The sequence below is a fragment of the Phalacrocorax carbo genome, chromosome 22 (genome assembly GCF_963921805.1).
Source record: "Phalacrocorax carbo chromosome 22, bPhaCar2.1, whole genome shotgun sequence".
NCBI classification, from domain to species: domain Eukaryota; kingdom Metazoa; phylum Chordata; class Aves; order Suliformes; family Phalacrocoracidae; genus Phalacrocorax; species Phalacrocorax carbo.
The window spans coordinates 5,336,241-5,359,701 of NC_087534.1; the positions used below are offsets into that span (position 1 = coordinate 5,336,241).

The window sequence follows — 23,461 nt, forward strand, 5'->3', positions numbered from 1 at the left end:
TGGAAAAGATGGCAATTTTGATTCAAAGCCATCTCCAGAGAAAATGGTTGTTTGCAAATGTGTTGCATCAGATGTGTCAATGGATGTAATTAAGGAATGAAGACTGCTGCACACCCCTAATTAAGGGGATTAAAAACTAAAGCTGCCTGATTTCACTGCTGGGTGGAAAAAACAAACAGACTGACTGGTGGAAACGGCTGGTGGAAAGTCCTGGGTAGGGTGGTTCTGCTGCAGCCACACCGGGTACCGAAAGGAGCGGCTCTGGGGGGGTGACAGGACTGAGCCGCTCTGTAATTTGTGTGTAGTAACAAAACAAACACAAAAACCAAACAAAAAACCCCAAACCCTCAGACTGCTGAGTGTGGAAGGTGATACTTAATCGCTGCTTTGCACTTCCCTCCCATTCGGTTTCTGTTCCCGGTGGGGACGGGAGGATTTTCATCCCCTGCCAGCCGTGCTGGGGTGCAGCCTCGGGGAGGTCACAGGTGTGTCGCTCCCCGGTGGGTTGGTGTCCTGGCGTCTCCCCACTGTCTTGGTACCCGTTACCAGTTCTTGGCTGTTGGGGATGGCGGTGTGGGACCTTGTTGCATAGAAGCAGAAGCGAGATGCGCGTATGAGGTCCGGTACACACGGCAGGACCTTCAGGCATCTGTGAGGTGCTTTTGCATGCACAAAACGGGCAGTACTGTGCCAAATCTGGGACGGTGAATGTTGTGCAATGGAAACATTAGAAAGCTGTGCTCTCTGTGGGCTTCTCCCCAGCCTTGCTAAGAGAACTGCTTTGTCATGGGATGGGGACCGCCAGCGAGGATGCTGATGCGATGATCTCCCGGTGCTTATCTGACTCCAGGTGGGTGTTACACGCTGTGCAGGTGCAGGATTCCTGAAGGGCTGATGGGGGAACACCCTCTGCGTGGGAGGGGTTGCAATGCCAGCTGTGATTTTCCAGGAACCATCTTCTCCTTTGCTCTCCAGCTCGTGAAGCCACCCCAGGGGGAAGGGTGACTTTGGGGGGGGGTCACTGAGCATCGCGAGCAGGAAAGGTGGGAAGAAACCCATCCTTTTGGAGGCGGTGTTAAGTGTCCGAGTGCGTGCCTGGGACGTGCAATGCTCTTCTGTAATACGTGATGCTGCGTTCACCGGGGCAACGTCCTTCCGAGGTTCTGGTGGCTGTTGAGTTTGTCCCAATCAGACTGAGTCAATACCTTAAGGCTTTACAAACAGCATCTGACTCTTGGGTACGAGTATTTGCGAAAACGTCTGAATGACTGGTTTGCAGGCCTGCCTGTGGATTACCCGTGGGCCAGGTCTGGTTGAGAACAAGGCTGCGCCCAGGCTTTAAATGGCGCTGGGTGTTTTCCTGCTCTCCTTGGGCCCAGGCAGGAGCCCAGAGATGCACAGTGGGATTTTCCCCGTGGGATGCTTCTCTGGGAATGGTGGAGAATTTGAATTAACTCATCACCTGCGCTATTTTAAAAGAGGGAAAAAAAAAAAGTGAATTAAAAAAAAGAGGGGGGCTTTCTGGAACAGGTGTCTCCCCACCTCCTTTCTGCACATGGTGCCAACAGAAGATGCCTGGCAGTTCCTAGTCTGGAGGCAAGGTCAGCAGCTGGCTGGGGGTCTGCATCCCAGTTTACATTCCCCATTGCTATGTGCCTTGGGAGCTACAGCCAGCTCAGAGAGGGCTCGTGGGGCTTGTGCTTCTGCAGGCCCTTCTATTTTTGTTGGAGGACTTTAATTAGCTTTTAGTGGTTTCTAAAGCTAAGCTGCGTAGTCATGGGAGTTTTCAGATGGTTAAAGTTTGGGTTCTTCCCGTGATACTGGGAGTATACAGCTTGAGGTTTGTGGTGGGAACAGGTTTCTCCTCCTTCATGAGGCTTTTGCTGTCCTGGTGCTGCTGCATGTGATGCTGAGCCCTGGAAGGAGGAGAGGAGACTTCAGAAAAGGGAAGATGCCAAACGGTGGCAGCTTCCTGAAACAAAGCCTTCTCCTTGCTCGGGAGGAAGAGCAGGCTGCTGCTGCTGTGTGATACCTGCTGTGGTATGTACCCACCCAGCGAAACTCAGCTTTACAAACCTCCCTGCTAGCTGAGTCACTCTTCCTGGGCTCGTTTGGAGCTTTTGCAGCCACCCCAGTCACGTCTCCGGAGCCAGTGGCCGTGGTGGGGCTGGGTCGTTCCAGGCTGGTGGATGCAGAGGGGGTCTCCAGCTTCTCCATCCCTTGGGTCGCTCTGCAGGTGTAAGCCACTGGGGCTTGGCCGTCCTGTTGAGAAAACCAAGAATCGAGGAATTTAGTAGAATAATCTGCAGCTGCCAGTTCCTTCCAGCACTGCTAGGTGGGGGATTGTTAAACTTTAAAAGTGCTGTGTTCAGGGCTTGCTGATAATCACTGTAAAGGTAGCTGTCCCCTTGCAGCCCCCTTGGTCCCTGCTTGTTGCTCGATGGTTGCGGTGAGCGCTCTAGAGCAAACTGTATAAACAAACTCAGCCTGGCGCCTGGTACCGACTCCTTAAAACAGTGACAAAGCTACGTTGCTGCTGCCTCTGGGCAGAGCCTTGTAGGACGGGGCTGGACGGTGTGTCCTGGGGGTATCCTCCCTGCAGGCTCTCAAAGGGGAGAGGGAGTCTCCTTTGCATTGAGTATTCTTGGACTGTTGGTGTCAGGAAGAAGAGGAGCAATGGCTTATTTACAGGAGAAAAGGTCTTGAAGTTAGCTTAGGGTAGCATAGCTGCTTGTTTAAGTATCCTTCCTCTTGAGTAGCAGTCTTTAAGCAGTAAGCCCAGCTTAAAGCCGGGCTGAGGATGCTTTCAGCTAGCTTTTACCTGGGCTTGGCAGTGGGTAAGCCTAGTGAGACTCAGGCCATGCCAGCCCTTCTTGTTAGTGGTTCCCTTAGGTAGTTTAAACATTGTGCGTTTATTGTGCAGCTAATAGTGTAAAAATAACTGGCGTGATAGGTTATTTTTAATGAAGTTTGGGCGTTGTACCAGGGTGTGGCAGATGTATTTAAGGAGCTCGGATGAATGCAAATTGCATTGCAGCCACGTAACTACAAATGGAGCGGTTAAGCGCGATGTCCCCAGCACGGGGTGGACGAACAGCCCGCGCGTGTGAGCCGGAGCCGTCGGCGCCCGCCGCAGCGCAGCAGCAGGTGATGAAGCCTGTTAAGGGCTTTTAGCATCAAACACCCTTCTGGCTCTCGGTGCTGCAGTGGTACGGATTTGGCAGGTGCCTGTGTGTGTGCACGGGTGGTATTTATCTAGCAAGCAGTGCTTTATCAAAGGAGCGTGCAGGTCCCTCTTGGGTTCTAATTATAGCCTTGGTTTGGAAAAAACCAAAGGGAAAACGACAAAAGCAAAAATCGCTTTACCCCTGTGCTTGAAAAACCATAAGGAAGGAAAATGAGCCCTGTTATGTTAAACCTCAAGCGTAAATGAGGGAGAGTGTGAGTAAACACATCTGTGTTCAGGCAGGGGAAAAAAAAAGAACCTCTTATGAATAATGCATGGCAAAAAATCTCCTGTTCAGTTGATTGAGATCTATTGCTTATTTCTGTTTAACTGTTGCTTTAGCAATTGGTGTGCTGCTGGAGGAAGAAGGCTGTTGTCACGTGCGGTGCTGGCGTTACCGCCTGTGTTTTACTGTCGTAGCCACCGTAGGTATTCCTCCAGTGCAAAGTCAGGAGCGGTTGTGATGAAGCGACCCGCTGGGAGAAAGCCCGCGCGTCCTTGGCTGTGCTCGCTCGTGACAAAGTCCCGCTCGCTCGGGGGGCTCTTGCGAGCGCGCAGGCTGCACCGTGCCCGCTGCTTTTATTTGCACAGATTTTTGAGGCCCGCCTCATCTCGTGCGTGCTGGGCTGCCCGCGCTCCCCGCCTCGGCGGAGGGCTGGTGGACGGAGCAGCCCTCGGGGATGCTATCTGCAAGGCGCAGGTGCCGGCGCTGCCGGCGGGGTGGGGACGGGTGCGGGGGGTCCCTCCCTTCCTCTGCGAGGCCGGGCAGATACCGGCTCCTTCTGCAAAGGAGGGTTTTGGTGCGACTGCTGCCTGCGGGGCTGAGCTCGCCGTTTCCTCCACGGGGGGTTTGGTGGGGTTGGAGGGCTTGGAGACTTGTCTCCGCGGAGGGGAAGCTTTGGCAGGTGCTGTGCATTCAAGGCAAAACATTTCTGCTCTGACCTCTGTTGAAGCAGGGGAAGGGAGCCCCGAGAGTCGTTTCTGCTGCTCACCACAGGATAGGAGGAAACATTTGTATTAAACTGATGGTTTTCTTAGTCTTTTTAGCAAACTACTGATCTGCTTCTGCGTTGCAGCAGGAGAAGGGATAGTCTTTGAGCAGCTTGATTTTGCTGGCAGCCTGGTGCCTGCGCCTTCTCTCTATTCTGAGTCCCAACTGCTCCAAGTTCAAGCGAGTTTTCTTAACACGTCCCACATGGGCAACCGTTCCAAACCCATTGCTGTAGACAAGGCTCCAGTGACAAGAACATGTTTTCATTTAAATTTCAGTGCTTTGCCAATGAGCAACGCCCATGATTTCCTGCGTAAGGAATTCTATAGCATCCAGGAGGATTTCTGAGGATACATGGGAGGAGCTCCCAGCTCCCTTCGGTTGTAATGCACTTACTGCTCCATTTAGTCAGGTCATTCTATAAGCCCAGTCTTCAATTTGACATAAATGATTTGCTTTCAGCAGATGGTGAGCTACTATTTTTTGCCCTCATTTAAATAGGAAAGCTGTACGATACCAGAAGATGAAAGAGGGCCATGGTGCTGCCGACATATAGTAGATTACGAGGGCTGGTCTAGTGAGAATTAAATCCGGGCGGTTGTAATGTGCCATCTGTGTTGTGTTGGGTGGTTTATTTTTCCCCTGCTCGATGAGGCTCCTGAAGTCTCCTGTTACCCTCCGGGTAAGGCAGCGCTGCTGGCTGAGGAACGGCATCCCTTTTGTCCAGGAACCAAAGTATCGGCACAAAAAGATGGTGCACATTAATGCTAGCAGTGGTTATAAAATGCCAGCGCTAATTATTCCTCTAGTAAAATATAATAAATAAATACTGAAAGGTTCTGGTGCTTTATAGTATTTTAAAGTTGTTTGAGTTTCTTATTGAGAGGCTCATTTTACTGCATTTGAATTTCTTATTTTGTTTAAACCCCCACCCCCCCAAACCAGTTCTCTGCTCTGTTTTTCTAACTGTAGTAAAAATCACGTGTAGGATACATTGCTTGAAGACGCGTGCGGGGCGAGTCCTGCTTTCGGTGGTTGCAGTTTCCTCCTCTCCCGCCCGCAGACGCAGCTTTCTTGCACATGCCCCACGTCTTTGAAAAGATGAATTTTCGGCCTGTGCTGTCTATTTCAGAGCAATGTTCTGTGTAGTTTCCCTGGTGGATTGTGTGCTTTTCACCCACATTGTGAAATGAGAAGGAATGCATTTTTAGAAAGAAAAAAAAAAAAAAAGAGACACTGTTGCTGAAACTATTTGATTTTTGCCTATTTTTAGCAGAAATTTCTCTCTTACCGTTGTCTCCAGCTCTTGCTGGAGCAGTAGTGTTCGGCAAAGCCACACATTTTTGGGTAGGAAGGTCAAGACAGTTTGTTCTAGCAGCGTGATTATCCTTATCTGGCATCGGGCATCGCTGCAAGACGGTTTGTGTTTCTGAGAAATGAACTTGCTGGTGGACAGTCCTTTCTCTTCTTTCTCTGAAAGACTAAAACACTAGGAATTAAGTTATGGTGTGAGCCATAAATTGTTTTTCCAGGCTGGGAAGCAGGGATAAGGTAGATTTTACTATTACTATGCTTATTTGTGTGCCTAAATAAGAGAGACCGGAGCACGTTAACAGGTAGGAGGCAGCGATAAATGCGTATCTAAATATTAGTGCTTCTTTGAGCCTCTGTAACTTGTCATGAAACAACCCAATCGAGCAGCATCGTTATTTCCAGAGAACTAACGCACCATCGCTTCATGCCAGCCCTCTGGGAGCACAGGCACAGTGAGTGAGTAATTCGGCATCCTCCAGGCTTTGAAGGCGTTCTCGACAGGGAGCCGTTGGGATCTGTTGAGCTACTTTAAAATTTGTATTTTAGATAAATTACTGTGTCTGCGTGCAGGCTGGAAAGGGGGAATGGTTTGGCTTGGAGGGTGGTTGTCTTTCGACGTCTCGAAGAGCAGAGGCTGAGGAAGGGTGTGGGGTTGAAAGCGAGCTTTGCTATTCTCTGCTCCCCAGATATTAATTAGTGTTGGATCGGACCATGGATGTTTGGAACTGGATGAGCAATGAGCCCTTATACTCCTTTTAAGCCTCAAGTCTATTTTGTTTAAGGGATTTTGATGCAGAAAAGCAGGGTGAGCGTATAGGTGACCACGAGCCTGCAAAGCTGTTGTGCGCTCCCTACAGCCACGTCCTTGGATAGAAACAGGGGGTGAGCCCTGAGGCTGGGGGTCTCGGGATGGTTGTGTGGCTGGAGGGTCCTGCTGTGCCGGGGACAGCAGGTTCATAAGGCGCTCGTGTAGCCCTTTGCTTTGACGTTTGGCGTTCGGAGATGCCGGTGCCTTTCAAGAAGAGGTGTGCGGGCTCCCTCGTCGTCATCGAAGCGCGGAGGTTCGCGGCAGTGCTGTGGGACGCAGGGAGGCCCTGGTCCTGTCCTGGGGGCTGAGCTGGTGCAGGTGAAGGGGATGCTGTCGGTGGTGAGGTCGACCTGCGGTGTGGGTCTGCTCGGGAGGCAGAAGCCTATTTGTCTTCTCCCCACAGACTGCTCTGGGTCTGTTTAATTACCCTTTCTTCAGATCGCTTCCTGTTGCTGAAGTCTTCTTGTCTGGAGTAGGATGTTCTTAAACTTAAAAGTGCTTAAATATAAATACATACTTGAACTCTTTTCTGGTGAGATTTTTTTACTCTGAAATCTCTATGTGGGATCATATCTAAGTTTTGCTGTGATTTGCTTATTTCTGTAGCGTTAAACGCCTACATTAGGCTTGTGAAGAGCCTGCCTTTTATAGGCTGTCTGGCGCCAAACCCTCATCCTGTACCAAAAAAATCCCCAAATCCAGCATTTACAAGCGTGGCAGCTCGGAGCAGGAGGTGAGCAGCACTGCCTGGGTGCTCCTGCAAGAGCAGAGCATCCTCCTCCAGTGTCCAGGGAGCTCCCGAGGCACCTGCAGGCTCTGCAGAATTGCCTTGTGGAATAGCGATGGGAGAAAATCTAATTTAAGAAAAAAACCCCACCTGCTTGTGGTTTGGCTGTGGGCAATGCTTTCTCCGAATAACGAGTTGAAGAACAACAGAGCGGGAACCTTGCTCTTCGTGCTGGCTCTGCTGCGGGCTGGGTTGGAAGCAAAACTCTACTTAGGAAACATCTCCGTGCAGCAAAGGTGCTTTTTTTAAAAAAAATAACACCGCCTCTCGGTTATGTTGCTTACAAACCTCCCTGCTTTCGGTTGAGAGCTTGGGGGAAACCATTTCTGAACATAAAACTTCAAAGGGAGGGAACCAGCCACGAGCCCACGCAGCGGCCGAGCGCGCTTGGGTCTTGCAGCAAGATGTTTGCCTGCACCCAGTGAGTTACTGGTGCTGGTTGCCGCTATGAAATGTTTATTGGGAAGGGAAGGGCTGGTACGTGTCCGTCTCTGCGTCCCCAGCCCTGCCGAGGGGATCTGGCCGAGCTGTGAGATGGTTCCCGGGGGATGGAGGAAAGACGTTTGCTCATGGCCAGCGAGACCCACCTTCCCGTGCCAGGAAAGGTCTGCGACTGCGGCTTTGAAATCCAAACAAGTAAATATTTCTTGTTCTAGAAATGTTGGTATTTAAAGAGAGAAAACTACTTCCAGAGGAAATGCTTGTTTGTGGACTGTCCCTCTTGTTTACTGAAGCTGATAAGAGCTGCTCCTCAGCTGTGCCCTCCCTGCAATCATCATTTCAAGAGCCTCAATTCTTTTTACTTTTAAGAGCAACGTGCTTCCAATGTGTGTTTAGATAATGATTCTTACAAATGTATTTATTCAAAACAAACACAGTAGGAAGCAACTACAAAGCAGACTGCTTTGGCAGCTGGTGCAAAAGGGAGCTTGCTATTTTCGTGCATTCGGGGTGGGACAGTCTTGCAACGCATCCATCCTGCTCTGTGCGTGCCGCGGCATCGGGAGCTTTGCCCTGGGAGTTGGCCATGGGGAGTCTGTCCTCATCATGGGCTTGGGGTGATGTGCATTTGGCTGAACATAGCTTGTTGCCCCCTCCACTGCCTTGCAGCGTCTCCAGGAGCTTTTGGAGAGCTGTGGATGGCATGAATTGGCGGCTGGGGTGACTCTGCAGACAGGGCTGTGCATTGCTAACGGGGCCAGCAGCATCCGTGCACCCTAGCAAGGGGTCACAGGAGGAACAGAAACAGCAGTAAAAGCTGCAGGAGCAGGTCACCGGGTGCTGCATCCCCAAGCCGATGGCAGCCCCGTGCCCCTGCCATGTGCCCCTTCAGAACCTCTCCTGAACTGAACTGCAGATGTTTCTGGTTTAGGGGAGAAGGAAGTTCAGCACTGCAGATTTTCTTTTGCTTCCCTCCCTGAAGCGAGCGGCAGGCGTGAAGCTGCCCCCTCCTCGAGGGTGGTGGTGGGAGCCAGGGGGATGGCGCGTGAATCCCGCCATAGCCTTTCATTTAACTTGGATTTTACCGCTTTCTCACAGAGCCTGTTCTGTGATAATCTTGCAAAAACAAACTCCTGCAAGACTTCCAGGGAGGTGAGGTGACATAATGCCCAACTCAGCAGTGTGTTGGAGAATTAGCCCTGTGTGCTCTCGCTGCCTTGGCTGGGCTATGCCAAGCTGTCCTGTCCTCTCCTGTGCAAAGCACTGGAGGAGGAGAACCGATACGGTGTGGTTTTCTGCACATCTGTGTCCCATCTAGCTCGGAGCCTTGACACATCTGGGTTTCGGCACCGTATTTGCCTTGCAGAGTCCCTGGTGCTTCAGGTGCCCACGGCTGCCCGTGCAGGCTGTCTGCTCGGATGCCCGTTTTCTCAGTGCGGGTAAAAGCTGCAGATTCAGTGGCCTCCACCTCTCTCTTAGGTTTGGAGAAACCCGGAGCAGCTCACCGAGGGTAGATGGTGGGTAGGGCATGAGGCTTGAAACCTGGCTTCTGTGGGAGACCAGGCTAAAATGGGCTCTGCAGCTCATCCCCAAAGCTGGCTGCTGGGGCTAAGTCCAAGTGAAGAGGTTTCAAAGAGTTCAGAGAGCCTGTCCCAAATCTGATGCAGCTCCACATCACTCCGATGGGAGCACAGACCCTATGGGTCATCATCGCTGCTCTTACAAATCACCTCCCTGCAAAAAATCCCCCCAAAACTAAAACTGAAAACAAAACAAACCTTTGAAACCCAGGAAACTTGCATCGCTGGGGAGGCAAATTCAGTGAAGGTCTCTAATGCTGCTTGGTTTCAACCACAGCTTTAAGAATAATATTAAGCTTTTGCATTAAATGCAAAAGTACTTTGGAAAGCTAGGAGGGCTTTTCTTTCTCAAGCATTCTGGTTATTTTGGCAATTGGGATGAGTTAAATTAAAATTGTTGAATGTAGTAATATGTAGGAGGGTGGCATCTTGAAATGTTTCTTGTTTTTAACTATGTATTTTGAACAAATGTTTGCATGCAGAGGCTTGGGCTGGCGGGATTGAAAGGCATATTGGATTATATGCTATTTGCTCTGTGTAAGCAGTGGCAATTTATTGCTGCAGGTGCATGTGATGCAGCGCACAAAGATTAGTTCTATCCTCTCTAAAGCATGATTATTTTGGGTCCTCTTTATGCCTTAAATAGATATTCTTCTCATGTGATTTCCATCTTTTTGTGTCAACAGCCCAGGCTAAAGTTGAAATAAACATTGCATCAGCTTAACGGCACAGGCTCTGAAGAAATCTGCCCTCTGTTGTGGGGATTGTTTGGAAGCCTTTTCGTTTTACATTTTTCTAACGTGCAACGCAAAGATCTCTTGAATCCTGAAGCCTGCTCTGTTTCACGGGACCTTTCTTGTGCAGATCAATGTAGTCGATCGACACTGATGAGTCCTATCTGGAGCAGAGCATCAGTGTGGTTCATCATGTTTAAATATCCCTCTTTGTAGTTCATGGTGAGGATCTGTGGCCTCTTTCAGGGACGTTTAGAAGTGAGGAGCTGTTACAAGTTTTTGTGACCGTGCAATTTCTGACTCTCAGGTAGGAGATTTCTCCTTCCAGTTGCAGTTGTGGAGAAGGATGCTGTAACGCGGCACGCCATCGCAGGCCCTCTGGGGTTTTGGCAAGGTGCGGTAGAAGGAAGGTTACCTGGTCATGTGCGTGTCCTCCATGTGGACTCAATGATCTTAAAGGTCTTTTCCAACCTAAATGATTCTGTGATTCTTATTTGCTCCCCTCCCCCAGCCACTACGGCCGGAGGGGAGCAGGGATTTGGAGGAAGACGGGACCTCAGGACAGTCCTGTGGAGCAAGACCTCCTGCCGTCTCCTCCCCTTTCCCTAATCCTGTTTCCATTTTTAAATAATTTGCTCTTGGCAGGCTGCAGAGCTGGTGCCGGTTTGGAGTCAGCGCCATTCAGATGGTGGAAGATGCATGGGCAGTGTCAACACAGATGTTTGTGTCAAAGCAAACCTTAGCAAAACCAATGATTTGATTGCTCTTAGTGACTTTGTAGGCTGGAGTCGGCAGGACAGGGTGGTATGGCTGGGGAGCGTGGTGTGTCTGTGCTTGTGCCTTGGTTTGAATAGCTTAATGCAGACTTAAATATTGGAAAGCTCTTGATTGCGACCTTTTGCACCTCTCTTACAGCATCATCATGACAACAGAGAAGAGTCTCGCAGCGGACGCTGACAATTCAGAGCAGCAGCAAGCCAAGGAGGAGGAAGGAGCTGCCGAAACACAAAAGCAAGAGGCTTCCCTAGACGAAGGGGCTCAGCAGACGTCGGAGGGACAGCCTGCAGCGGGGCAGAAGCAGAAGGCCTCCAACGGCGATACGCCCACGCACGAGGAGCAGAGCAAGAAGGAGCGCCGCACCTCCGAGGGCCGGGGTCTCTCCCGCCTCTTCTCATCCTTTCTCAGGAGGCCCAAGTCTCAGGTGTCCGAAGACGACAAAGACACTGAAGCCCCTAAAGAGGCGGGAGGTGATCAGAAAGACCTAGGATTAGGAGCCAGCCCTGATGAAGACATCCTGGTGAAAGCCCCCATTGCAGCTCCTGAGCCTGAGCTCAAAACCGATCCGTCGCTAGATCTCCATTCCTTAAGCAGTGCGGAAACACAGGTAACACACCCTGCTCCGGGTGGCGTGCTCCCTTCTGTTCTTGAAAGCACGTCTTTTCAGCCAAAACTAGAATTGCTTCATATCCTAGGATGGTAAGCTTGATCAGAAAAATTCATGAGATGCTAAAAAGGTTCCGTCAGCTCTCTGTGTTGCACCACTTAGTTCCCACACTTGTATTCCTGTATCAGACTGTCCCGCAAAATACCCGGTCCTGAAATTGTGCTCACACTTCATGGCATAAATTAAAATGTGCCATGCTGACTCTTTACTCAGCTGAGGCATGGGAAGTCACATCAGAACTAGGGCCAGCACAGGTTCAAATTAATATTTCAGTGGAGCTGTTGCTCGTCAGGATGTCCTTGGTGTGTGCAGAATAAAGGCGGGTCAGTGGCATGAGGTGGGGATTGCAAGAGGATGTGATTTTGGGAAAGGGTTTCATAGAATCACAGAAGGGTAGGGGTTGGAAGGGACCTCTGGAGATCATCTTGTCCAACCCTCTGTGTCTTCAACTTCAAGGAGCGCAAGCGAGGTGTTTCAGGACTTGGTCATCTGTTCGGTCCGGGCTGGTGCTGAGCCTGCCAAATACAAATATTTTCTGCTTATGCATCATGTAGACAGGGATTTCTGCGCAGCATGTGGGCTGAGCCCGGCTCCCGGTAGCCATCTGATGTCTACTCTTTACAGCCAGGGTCATTTTTCATGCAAAATTTAAAGTTTTTAAAGTAAGGTACGAACTGAGGCAGAGACACCCGCAGGGAGACATTCACAGTGCTGCAGCTGGTTATTGATTTGGGGGTATTGGATGCCCTCGCTTCCTCCTCGGGTAATTGCAGCTCTGCTGTTACTAGTGCGGCTGTCTGGAGTTAGAGAGAGGTGGGTGCCCCTTCTCCTCAGATGGGGGTTTCTTACAACCCAACCAACCTGTGTCTGTTGCTGGAGTCATAACACATTCGTGGCAAAATCCGGATTACTTACCCTGCTGCCTGAAGTTTTGAATGGCGTCCAGAGAGGTGTTACGTACCTGCAAACTCTGACTTTTGGGGCAATGCTTTGCAAGTTAGAGCATTGCCAGCTGTAGGCAGTGATTGTAAATCCACCTCCGTAAAATTACAGGGTTGTAGACGAGGTAGTAGGTAACACCTTTTTCTTTCTTTTCCCAAATTTCTGAGCCTGTGAAAACCATGGGATGATCTCTGCTCGTGTTTTGTACCTCTGAGGGCTGGGATTAGCAGAACGGGGAGGAGCTGGAAATTTTCATGCAATTTCAATACAGAATGTCTGTGCTGTGTTTTCAAGAGGAAACGCATCTTTTCTGTCTGTATTTAACTTTGATTTGCTGCTTCTGAGCGCATGTGAGAGTGCGCCCACAGCCTTCCTTCACCATGGGCTGTTCATTTCAGATGAAGCATTTGTGCTTTTTTTCTTTTTTTTTTTTTTAGTTCTTATTTTAGATCAGCGTCAGTGGCTTTTTGAACTGTGGCACTCGGCAGATATTTCTGCTGTGAAAGCATTTGCAAGGTGCTGCCTGTTTGATAAATGCTGACCGATGGGCATTACGAGCTTTGACTGATTCCCTGCTCCCGATTGTCCCGGCCCTGCTGGAACAGAAGTCAGCAGCTCGTGGACATTATTTAGTTTCTAAATACCTCCGTGCAGTTGTGCCTGGGTGTGATTTCATGAGATGTGATGGGCTGAAAAGGCAGGGTTTTGCTCTTCCTCTGCCGCGGCTGCATCGAGCCGTTTCCAGCACTTGTCAGAGCCTGCCGTGAACTCATTTAACCTGCTGAAATGGCACTGGAAAAAAAAAAAACCAGCTTCCTTCCTCCTCCTGTCCCCAAACTGCATCTCTTTCTGCTACTTTAGTGTATTAAACTGGCTCGCAAAGTGCTTCGGTAGGCAAAGGGAGGGTGGTATGGAGGCTGCCTTCCCTTTTTGGTGTCAGAGAGCTGCTCGGTCAGCTCAGACGACCACAAAATCTCAGCACTGACCCCCCCCAGCTTTTAATACCACTGCAGCCATACTGAGTGCTCCGGTGCTGTGGGGCAAAGCCCGTCGCCCAGGGCGGCAGTGAGAGCGTGGGGGCATCTGCAGTGGGTGTATTGGATGTCCTGCCTACGAGGGGAAAAACTGACTAGTCCAAAAGGCGCTGTCGTTAAGACCGTGAAGGTTTGCATGATGTAATCTGCCCTGATTTCTCTAATCGCTCTTTTTTCTTTTTTATTACATCCTTTATTAAATTAAGACTTGAGAATGACTTGAAGGGCTTTAAAAATTAATATCTTTACCTTGCTCATCCAAGCTGCTGTTCCAGGCCCCGGGTTACTCATTTAAGTCAGATAACTAATCCCAGGGTGAGATCTCAGCCCTACAGCACACCTCCGAAGTGCTTGTTTCATGTGATTTTTTTTTTTTTTGCATGACACATCTAAATTGCAACTTGGGTGATGTGGGGGTTTCAGCCTGCGCAGGAGGAGAGGAGGGACGACCAGGAGCCGGACAGCAGGGACTTCGGGGGCAAGGAAGGAGGGGAAGCGAAGGAAGAGTGCGCCAAGCCAGAGCCGAAACAAGAGACTCCGGAGACCAAAGCGGACAAGGATTTGAAAGCTGCCCAGAAAGCAGTGAAAAGACACAGAAACATGTACTGCAAAGTTGTCTTGCTGGATGACACCATTTTTGAATGTACTGTGGATGTAAGTACTTCTGGCGTTTGTGCTTCTCCTCTTTTCCCTCTGCCTTCTCGTCCCCTTGAAAAATCACCACAAACACTATTTAGTAGGGGCCTAATTTGCTGTCAGCGAATTACATGGCAGGCTTTACTGCAGAAAAATCTTGCTGTAAGCTATAACAACTTATTTAATGTGTTGTAAAAATCTCTGGGTGCCTAGGGATCTTTTTTATTCTTTGTTCTCCAGTTTCCAGGGTGCCTCGCTTTGTAAAGGTGAGGGGAGGTTTAAAACCAAAAAAAGTCGTCATCTCTCTCATTTGTGTCACAGACCGGAGTTTAGGTTTTTGTGTTGGGTTGGGATTGTCTAAATATCTTCTGCCCCTTTCCTTTGAATAAAATGGGTTGTCAAGTTGATTTGTGCTTTTCGGTTCACCCAAGGTACATTTGCCGATCAGGTTGCTGGCTAACATAACTCCCGGAGCTTGCTTTAAAGAAAAACATGCTGTGTTTAGCCTGCAGTTGAATATATTTGCAGTAAACAATTTAGTATTATTTTGTTGACTTACAGCACTGCAAACCGCTTCATCTGAGAGCTTTTCTTTGGCTTTATTTTGTGCATTCTCTCACAGGGCCGTCTTGCTGTCAGGGCAATAAAAAGCTCGCAGAAATCCCCATTTCAGTATTGAAGCACTTGTCCAGAATATTAATAATCCGGTACTTACCATTCGAGCGCACTTCCATCAGCTTGTTTTTCCCCAGTCCCGCTGGCTAAATGGGCCAGGAGAGGGTATCTGGGCGCAGGGCTCCTTGTGAAAGCAGTTACCTTGGGTGATCCTGGGCAAGTAGGTCAGCACTGTTTGTGTAATGGCATCGCTGCTGTTGTGGCCTGGGATCAGCTCGGAGCATCGCCGCCCCGATGGCCTTCCCCACCCGCAGCCAGCCTTTGCCAGGGATTTTGTGTGCAGCCCCCGAAAAGAAACTGTTCCCCGAAATGCTGGTGGCAGCATCCGTGCCGGCGTCAGCTCGCTGCGGCTTTGTGCAGGGGTTTGCTGCAGCAATGCCTTCACGTGCCCGCAGGCTGCGCGGACGCTCCTGGGGGGAGAGCTGGGGGTGGTGTGCTTGGTCCTGACTTGAGGAGGATGTTGGAGGTCTCCCTCTGTAGGTCCGGAGAGTGATGGGCACTGTGGGGAGGATTAGGCGGGGCTGCCGTGTTGGTGAGATCCTCTTGACTTGACAAGTACCCTTGGCTTTAAGGCCAATATAATCCCACTGTAGCATTTTGAGAATTTATTAAGACTTAATTGGGAAGGAACTGCAAAGGTGTAGGCAGAGACCAGCACAAATGCCTTTATCCAAGAAGAGTAAGTGCTTTCAGGCATCCTTTCCAATTCACAGCCACAGAAGGTTTTTAATTCCTATTTGTCTTTAAGTGCCAATTCCTTGAGAAATATCCAGTCTAACCCCTGCACTATGTTACCTGTAGAGCCACAATGTATGCACTGGGGACCTTACGCTGAAGGGATGGAATAAAACAAGGCTGTGGTCTTGGACCAGTTGCCATGCTAATATGACTAAAAGGAGAGATGGGGGCACAGGCGATGCATTAGTAAAGCTTATTTTGCATCACTGGAACTGCACTTACTTTTTAGCAAAGCCTCCAATAGAACTAGCTGTTTCTGGTTACCATAGTTTTGTGCCTCAAGGGTGTTTTCCTTCATGCTTTTGGACTAAAAGTGTATCTGTTCCTCAGGCCAGTTCACTTCTGCAGGATTTGATTAAAAAAAAAAAAAAAAGATTAGATAGGAATGCTCAAAATATGTTTCTGGAGGCAAGAAGTTGTGTGCTAAGCAGCTTTCGGCGCGTAAGGCAAAGCTGGAGAAGCTGGGTTTCGTCAGCAGATCAGGTTGATGAAAAGGCCGTGGAAGTGATGTTCTTTGTTTCTCAGATGCAGTTTCTTTTGTGACCCTACTGAGCCAGGTTGCCCCCAAACTGGGGGACTGTAGCAGTGGGTTGTAGCAGCAGTTTCATACTCAACATTGATCATCTTTTGATCAACTCCTCATTGTCTGACAGCCTGGAGCTGGGAGATACCAGTGCAGTAGATGTACTTTGGGAGGGAAAAATCCATGAAAATCCTTGGTGTTTATTGAGCTGAGAAGCTCAGCTTTGGGGGGCTGCAGACATGGAGCCGGTCATAGCAGAGAGACCGGCAGCGGTTCCTGTTGCTCCTCTGGTTTGAGTTTTACGCCTGATGCTTCTTGCTATAAGGAGTGCTTGCTCCAGGTCAGGCAGGAGATCGGATTTTGAGCTACTCGGGACTTTTTTAACCTTCTTGATAGTGCAGTGTGGTTAGATTATGTTCTCTCTCTCCCCTCTCCCGTGAACGGGGGCAGGCAAAAACCAGCCCATCCTACAGAATTACTTGTGTCTCTCTGCAGAAACACGCCAAGGGGCAGGATCTGCTTAAAAAGGTCTGTGACCACCTCAATCTCCTGGAAGAAGACTACTTTGGTTTGGCCATATGGGACACGCCGACCTCCAGGGTAAGCGGCTGCTGTTGCGTGGTGTTCTGCACCCGGGTGGGTTCAGCTCTTTCAGAGGATCATCTCCCCTGGGGTGCATAAGCTTTTCTTAAAACTCCTCTCGGTGTGCTCCTCAAAAAAAGACTGGGGGTCATCACAGAGGCAGAAGTTGTGAATAAATGGCTACAGGAGCATGGATTTTAGTAAAAAAGCTGTGTGAACTTGTCTCTTCACCTGGAGAAAATTCATTATATTTGTTTACTGCAAAATTATGCCATTAATTTGTAAAGCTATAGCTCAAGAAGTTAGAGGAAGATAAGGCTTTCCTCACTCTAGAAAAGCAGCAGTTTTTTAATGGGGATTTTAAGAATAGGGTAAGTACTCTTAGGCTGTAGAAGATGAGCCTCAGTGTCGACACGCTGCAAGGGAACTTCGCAGTCCTGGAGCCGGTGTTCACCAAGGGCGTAAGGCGGAGCGGTCGGCAGGAGGAAAAGCTGCCTGCCCTGGCGCTGGCGGTGGTTTTGGTAAGGTTTGGTCGGAGCCATCCAGAGCAGTTTTGAGTCAAGGCTTTGCCCTGCAAAAAACCATGCGTGACTCTTCATACCAAAACTCTTACTCACATGGTTTCAGTTTAAGGTCTTTGTTTGGTTAGACCCAAGCAGCGTCTTATCTTTAAACCCTTGGTTACGCTTTAACTCAAGCAATGACTTGAGCTCTGTTTCACGAAGCTAGTCAAAAGTGTGCTAAGCTGAAATCAAGGGCCCACTTTTATGTCCTTTAGACCAGTTACGTTGGTCCACATTCTGACTATTCCCGTGCTTCACCTACAGCAATCACTTACGGGCCCAGTTACTACGGCTGGCAGGCGTTTGTCACTAAATACTTCATAATTGTAAGTGTGAATTTTTAGTATATAGGCAAAATAACAGCCCATCACTATTTGAGGCAGGCAGAGCTCTGTCTTGGGATTGTTTTACTGTCTCTGGTGTCTTGCTATTTTCTTGCCCGTGAAATTTCCTTCCACGTATATAGCCTGGATTTTTTAACCCTAGGAGTTTGTTGTGCTTGCAGAGGGAGAGATAGGCGTACTTTCAGATCCAGTTAAGAGCAAAAAGAGTTTAGCTGGAGCAGCTCAACTTCTCACACTTGTGCTGTGGGTAGCTTGCTGCTGCATCTCCCAGACCCCCGGGACTTGCTCTTCTCCCATCCAGGCGTGCTGGTGTCGATTCTTCTGGAAGCAAAACCATGCACCTCCTTCCCCGCAGCCGACAAGGGCTAGGGCGCTGGGCAGCTTTTTATCCATAGGGACTGAAACCAGCCAGTTTTGTCAGATTTGTGTCCTGGAGCTGGGAGCTGAGGAAGGTAAAGCTCTGCTGGGCATCGGTTTAGCTCCAGCACGGAGTAAGCTGCTCGGTGGAAGTCTGGTTTGCTCTAACGGGGTAAAAAACCATTTTTGGGTTTCTTGGAGAGCTTTCTGGTTACGTTTCATTGAACTTTGAAATCTAAAGCTCCATGTCCCTCTTGCTGTGACTTCAAACAAGACCCGACACTGAGTTACTGATTCACAAGTAGAAACAATCTTAACAGATGAGCTTCTGCACCTCGCCCGCAGCTGTGCGGAGCAGGCAGCGCTGCACGTGTGTATTCCCGGGCAGGGAAGGGTTGTATGAGGGATTTTCCACCTTGGTATTCAGGGAATAAACGTTCCTGGGGACGGGCATTTTCCCACGTGGAAATAGCAGAGAGTGACAGTGGGAACAGGAGATTGTGGCGGTGGATAGAGCAGCTGGTCAGCACCGGAGGAGCTTGATGCTCTCGCTGCTCTGAAAGGGAGGATTGTTTCCCACTGATTCCTGACAGTGTGGATAAAAGTGCTGTTAATTGCTGTGCCCGGCATTGCCTGCTGGATCAGGCAGGGTGAGTGCCAGGGGTGCATGGCTGCACCCTGGGCTCGGCTGCCCGAAACCCAGCCGTGTCGCTGCAGAAAAGAGCAGTCGTGGCACAGCATGGACGTAGAGATGCTGTCTTTAAACGGTGGCCCTAAAAAGACAGCAAGTGGCATTTCTACCTTTCAAATGGATTTTGTATCCCCAGTTTTATAGGTTAGAGGGGCAAGCATATAAAAAGGTAAGATTAAATGTAAGTATCGCTGTCCCCCTGCCATGAAGTTACGTGTCCTTCTGGTCAAGACAGATCAGCTTGGGGGATTCAATGACTTAATTCCTTCACCTTGGGAGACCTGGATAACCAAATCCCGCTCAGAGCTCATGAAAATGAAGAAGATGGTTTAATGTAGCTTCTCCACGAGGGCCGTTAGCACCATGCCATCGCCTTCAGCAGGGGACCCTGACCTCTGCAAAGGGAAAGGCCCAATCTGGACGTGCTGGGAGTTGCTCAGACCGTGCTGGCAAAAGCAGGAGTTGTTTTTTGAGGCTGATGTGGCACCACCATCCCACAAACCCCCAAATTACGGGGCGGGGGGGAGGAAGGATATATTTCTAAGTTTGTAGCTGAGATAATTACTAGAAGCTTGAGTCGTAGTTAAAAGAGAGAAAGCTTATGTCACGCTCCTGTAAAATATTCCAGCTTTCCCCAGCGATTGGATGTTTTTGTTCGTATTTCAGTGATTAGGTCATTATAAACCATAGCTAATAAGAGAAAGTTTTGGTAATCTTTGTTCTGAATAGGGTAAGTATGGAGCCAGGGTGCCTAAAATGAATGCAAACATCCCATTTGCCTATTTTTAAAGGCGCTGGAGAAAAAAAGTGTTGCACAAATGCCCCTCGTGGCTGTAAGCGTACCTGCTGCTATGTGCCTGCAGCCCTAATGTGCTGCTTTTCTGTTTTCTCCTGTTCCTTGTGCCTCCCCTACGAGTACCTGGTAGGTGAAGGGTTGGAAATGCACCCACTGAGACCATAGACTGGAGTAAAAGTTGTGAAAAATGCACCGTCTGTCCAGTTTCCATGGCTGTGTTCGTGTCAAATGTTGCCCTTTTGCCATATTTTTAGTGAATTACAGTTTTCTGTTGCGTTTCTGGAACGTCTGTTAAACTGTGAATGTTTTTATCCTCTTACAGACGTGGCTGGACCCTGCCAAAGAAATAAAAAAACAGGTTCATGGTAAGTAGATTGAATTTATTGTGCGGGTGTGTGCGGTTTCTCCCCCCTTCCCTAAATAAGAGTGGCTCTGGTGGCCCGAGGGTGGGTGAGAGTTCGAGTGAGGGTGTCTGGCAGGGATCAGCACGAGTTCAAGCAGCCTGTGCATCCTTTCTCTTCTTCTTAAGTGATCTTAGTGATGCGCTAGATTTAGGGAAAAATGTCGTTTTCTTGGGGAAAGATCACTTGGCGTGCGTTCGCCCTGTGCAAGCCCACACTATCCTTCCCACCACGCGATGCTGAATTGGGGGATCTGCTCCCTGTTGGAGGATGGGAAAATAGGTGTCAGTGGGAACTGTTAACATCTCAAAGGAGACTGGGAGAGCCTGAGCAAAACCGCATGCTCTAGCAAGGTTTTATGGGCTCTGAGGCTGTTTCGGGGTCCAAATAGAGGTATTGGAATGATGACTTGAGTCATATCAGAGCAAATGCCAGATGCTCTCCAAAATTGTGTTTTAAGGTCTGCTAGCACTGAATTAGTTGAAGATGAGGGCAGCGTCAAATAAATTTTAGAGCCTTTTGTTTTCTCTCAGGAGCAAATCTGACCGCTTTGAAGGAAAATACTGTTTTATGAAAGTAAAATACTGTTTTAGGTATGCTTTTGGTGGGGTCGCAGGACAGGGCGTGGCATTAAGTACAGATTTGGGGGGAAATGCTACAGGGCTATGGAGTAGGAACGGCTCCTGCTCTTATCAACTTCCCTTTGAATCGATAGCAGGGTGTGTGTAAAGGGCATGAGCTGCTCTTGCTCTGCAGGTAAAATTCAGCTCGTAAGTGTAATGAGCAACCTGCTACGGCATCTGGTCCCCTGAGATGGGTTAAATGGCAAATCATTTGAGTTTAATTGAATATATGTTGAATGTTACATATGAGTATGTGTACATATAGGTTATGTAGGTTATGAGTATAGGTTGTTGTACGTATACAGGGAGTCAGTCTCTGCCTCCTCCTTGCAATCTGTAGGAAACCTCTGCTACCTAAAATGTCTTCTTGGAGTAACTTGTTTTGAACTGTGTATAATGAAAACAACATGCCTTGTGTTTAATCCCTGTTACGGCATTGCATAAGAAGTAAATCCACGAGCGCTACTTCCCCCCTCCTCCCTGTCTGAGATTGCCTTAAATCTCAGAGCAAGTTAAGTGCAGGGGTATCTTCTCTTTCTGAAATAAATATTATTTTGAACTAGCGTTAAAGGGCACAGCAAGGGGGGAGTTGTAACTATGGAAATCACTTTGAGTGCTTAATGGGTCGGTCGGGACTATTTGCTGCACGTAAACCTGATTATTTGCAAGGAAAAGAGAGTAACCCCTTCAGCTGTGTCACCTGGACGGTCTGTACCACATCTAATGCCAATTCTAGGTGTGATCTGGTGGATTCTCACTCCAGTTAATGCCTGTAACGGTGCAGTACAAGGTTTGCACCAAGCTGCGTTAAAGCATTTAGGTCTGGACTTGTAAAGCTCTTCCTGTCTTCATTCTTGCTGTTTCTTCCAGGGATTGATGCTCCTATTGTGCTGAGTTTAAACTGTGGTCTGACCACCCGACCACGGTGCATTAGGCTGCTGAGTCAATTAGCACATCTGCTCCTTACAAGAAATTTGAAAATTGGGTCGGGTGATAAAACAATACTAATTCATTAACTTATAGCACACGCCTGACCTCTCTACATAAATCTTTTTTTTTCAATCAGTGAAAAAATATGTAATTTGCCCTCTTAACAATGAATTTAATTTTTTTCACAAGTTGTGGTCTATTCACATGTATTTGCCTGCCCTGCTTTGTGTCCTCCTGCCTGTATCTTAGCCCTGGTAAATGAAATTGTATTTTATACCATCGGCTAAGCAGCAGCCAGCTGTGCGAGCGAGCACCACTAAAATCAGTATTTATGATCCACTGGCTGTATTTTGAAGGTCAGACTGGAGATCCCCAGCATTTTTGTAATGACTGACTATCATGAAGCTGTTCAGGTGTGTTTATTTTTCTCAACCCTTTCTCTGTAATTGCAGGAGGCCCCTGGGATTTTACCTTCAACGTCAAGTTTTATCCGCCGGATCCTGCGCAGCTGACAGAGGACATAACCAGGTGAATTACCTGGGAATCTTGCTGCCGGCCAGGGAGCTCACTCGGCAAAGTCGTGAATATTGAACAGAAATTTTTACTATTCGGCCGTTATTCCATCCCTTGGCAGGGAGATCCAACGTCTTAACGGTCTGGAGGGGTTTTTTGTTTGGTTGTCAGTGGATGTCTGGGATGCTCCCTCTCTTCACCGAAGTCCGCATGTGTAAAGTAGCATCATTTATGATCCTGACATGTCTGTTTTTGCATAGAAAAGTATATTTTTATTAAAAAATGAGGTTTTCTGATTGTAAGTGTCCTCTACTCCCTTTGCAGAGTAGAGTAAGTCCTCCTTTCTCCATGCTCCTTACCATGGGACTATTACCCCATAAGTGAAAATACAGGTAGAAATTAGAAACAAGCATTGTGCTGCCTTCATCAGTGGCACAGAAAAAGAGATTCTGATTGATCCTCAAGTGTCTTAAGTTTCTCTTTGCTCTTTGTAAATAGTATTTTGCTTCTCCCCCACGCCCCAGGTATTACTTGTGTCTTCAGCTCAGACAAGACATCATTACGGGGCGGCTGCCCTGTTCCTTTGCGACTTTGGCTCTGCTGGGTTCGTACACGGTCCAGTCCGAGCTGGGAGACTACGACCCCGATCTCCACGGCCCGGATTACATCAGTGAATTTAAATTGGCCCCAAACCAGACAAAAGAGCTTGAAGAGAAGGTTGTGGATCTTCATAAAACGTACAGGTAAGGTGTGGCGGCTGGAGGACTTGTTCGTGCACAGCAGCCTGAAATAATGGGGCTTTCTGGTACTTTCCCCACCTCTGTCGTATGCTTTTGGTTTCCTGCTGCACCGATTTTTTTTATGTTGGCAACAGAAGCTTTAGCAGTGGGGTGTGAATTTTCAGCTACTGAGAACATCAGCTATTTAAAAAAGATCTAATACTTTATAAACAAAATCTTTCTAGAAGCTGGGATTCTTTTTTCCTGCGTGAAGAAGAAATTACATTTTTTAGAAAGCAGATGCAAAGCCTTGCAATTGTTTAGTAACACGTGTTCTTTTTCAACAGTACAGCTGTGAAAGTGAGTTTTATTTCGTGTGAAAATACAAAGTTTGCTTGTTTTTAACCTTGCCCTTTGTCTTTTTTTTGTTGCTGTTTTTATATTTGCTTTGGCATTTATGTAATTTTTGGATTGTGTCTGGTTGGAGCAGATCTCGTCCCTTTATGTATATGCCATAGCCTACAGCATGTTTGGGGTTTTCTGCTGCCATGTTTAATGAGTAACACTTCCTAACGTGGAAGTATTCCAGGTGATGCAGGAGGTATAAACCTGCAGTTAGGCTGGCCTTGGATTTCCCAGCGTGGCCATGACCTGGGCAGATGCGCCCTGTTCAGGTAGGGTCGAAGGACTCCTGGGAGTCCCCTGGTCCCAGATTAGAGGGTGACAGTAACCAAACCTCTTCCTCGTCTTATTTCAAGCTTATTTTCATAGGTGCTCTCGAGTGCTTGGATTGCAGGAGCTGGGCGAGAGTGGCCAGCCGGCAGCTTCTGCACCCTCCCAGAGATACATCTGGGTTTTGGGGGGGGGAGCCCATAAAACCAGTTGGTGATAGGGAGGCCTTTAACCGGCAACCCCTTGACCTGTGGAAAGCTGCTGGCTGATGCACTAATGATGAGAACAGAGCAAAGACGACGCCTTCTCGCAGGCGGACGGGAGCTAATAACCTGAGTGCAGCAGGGGAGGGCGGACGTGTGCCCCCGGCTGTGACCAAAGCTACAATTAACACTTC

At 48.6% G+C, this 23,461-nt stretch overlaps 1 protein-coding gene across 35 annotated transcripts in view; it reads left to right on the top strand.

Annotated features, from left to right (window-relative positions):
* EPB41 (erythrocyte membrane protein band 4.1) overlaps positions 1-23,461 on the top strand; it is a 95,799-nt gene that overhangs the window by 34,145 nt on the left and 38,193 nt on the right. For 34 of the 35 annotated variants that reach the window (XR_010376054.1, XM_064471653.1, XM_064471652.1 and 31 more), the window contains exons 2-7: positions 10,797-11,265; positions 13,725-13,955; positions 16,369-16,473; positions 19,529-19,571; positions 21,613-21,688; positions 22,198-22,416. Coding sequence is in view for 34 of the 35 variants with exons in the window: in XM_064471653.1 (XP_064327723.1) it covers positions 10,804-11,265; positions 13,725-13,955; positions 16,369-16,473; positions 19,529-19,571; positions 21,613-21,688; positions 22,198-22,416 (1,136 nt within the window). In the remaining variant the exon portion in view is untranslated. The remainder of the gene's footprint in view (positions 1-10,796; positions 11,266-13,724; positions 13,956-16,368; positions 16,474-19,528; positions 19,572-21,612; positions 21,689-22,197; positions 22,417-23,461) is intronic. The other variant, XM_064471679.1, reaches the window with a different exon arrangement.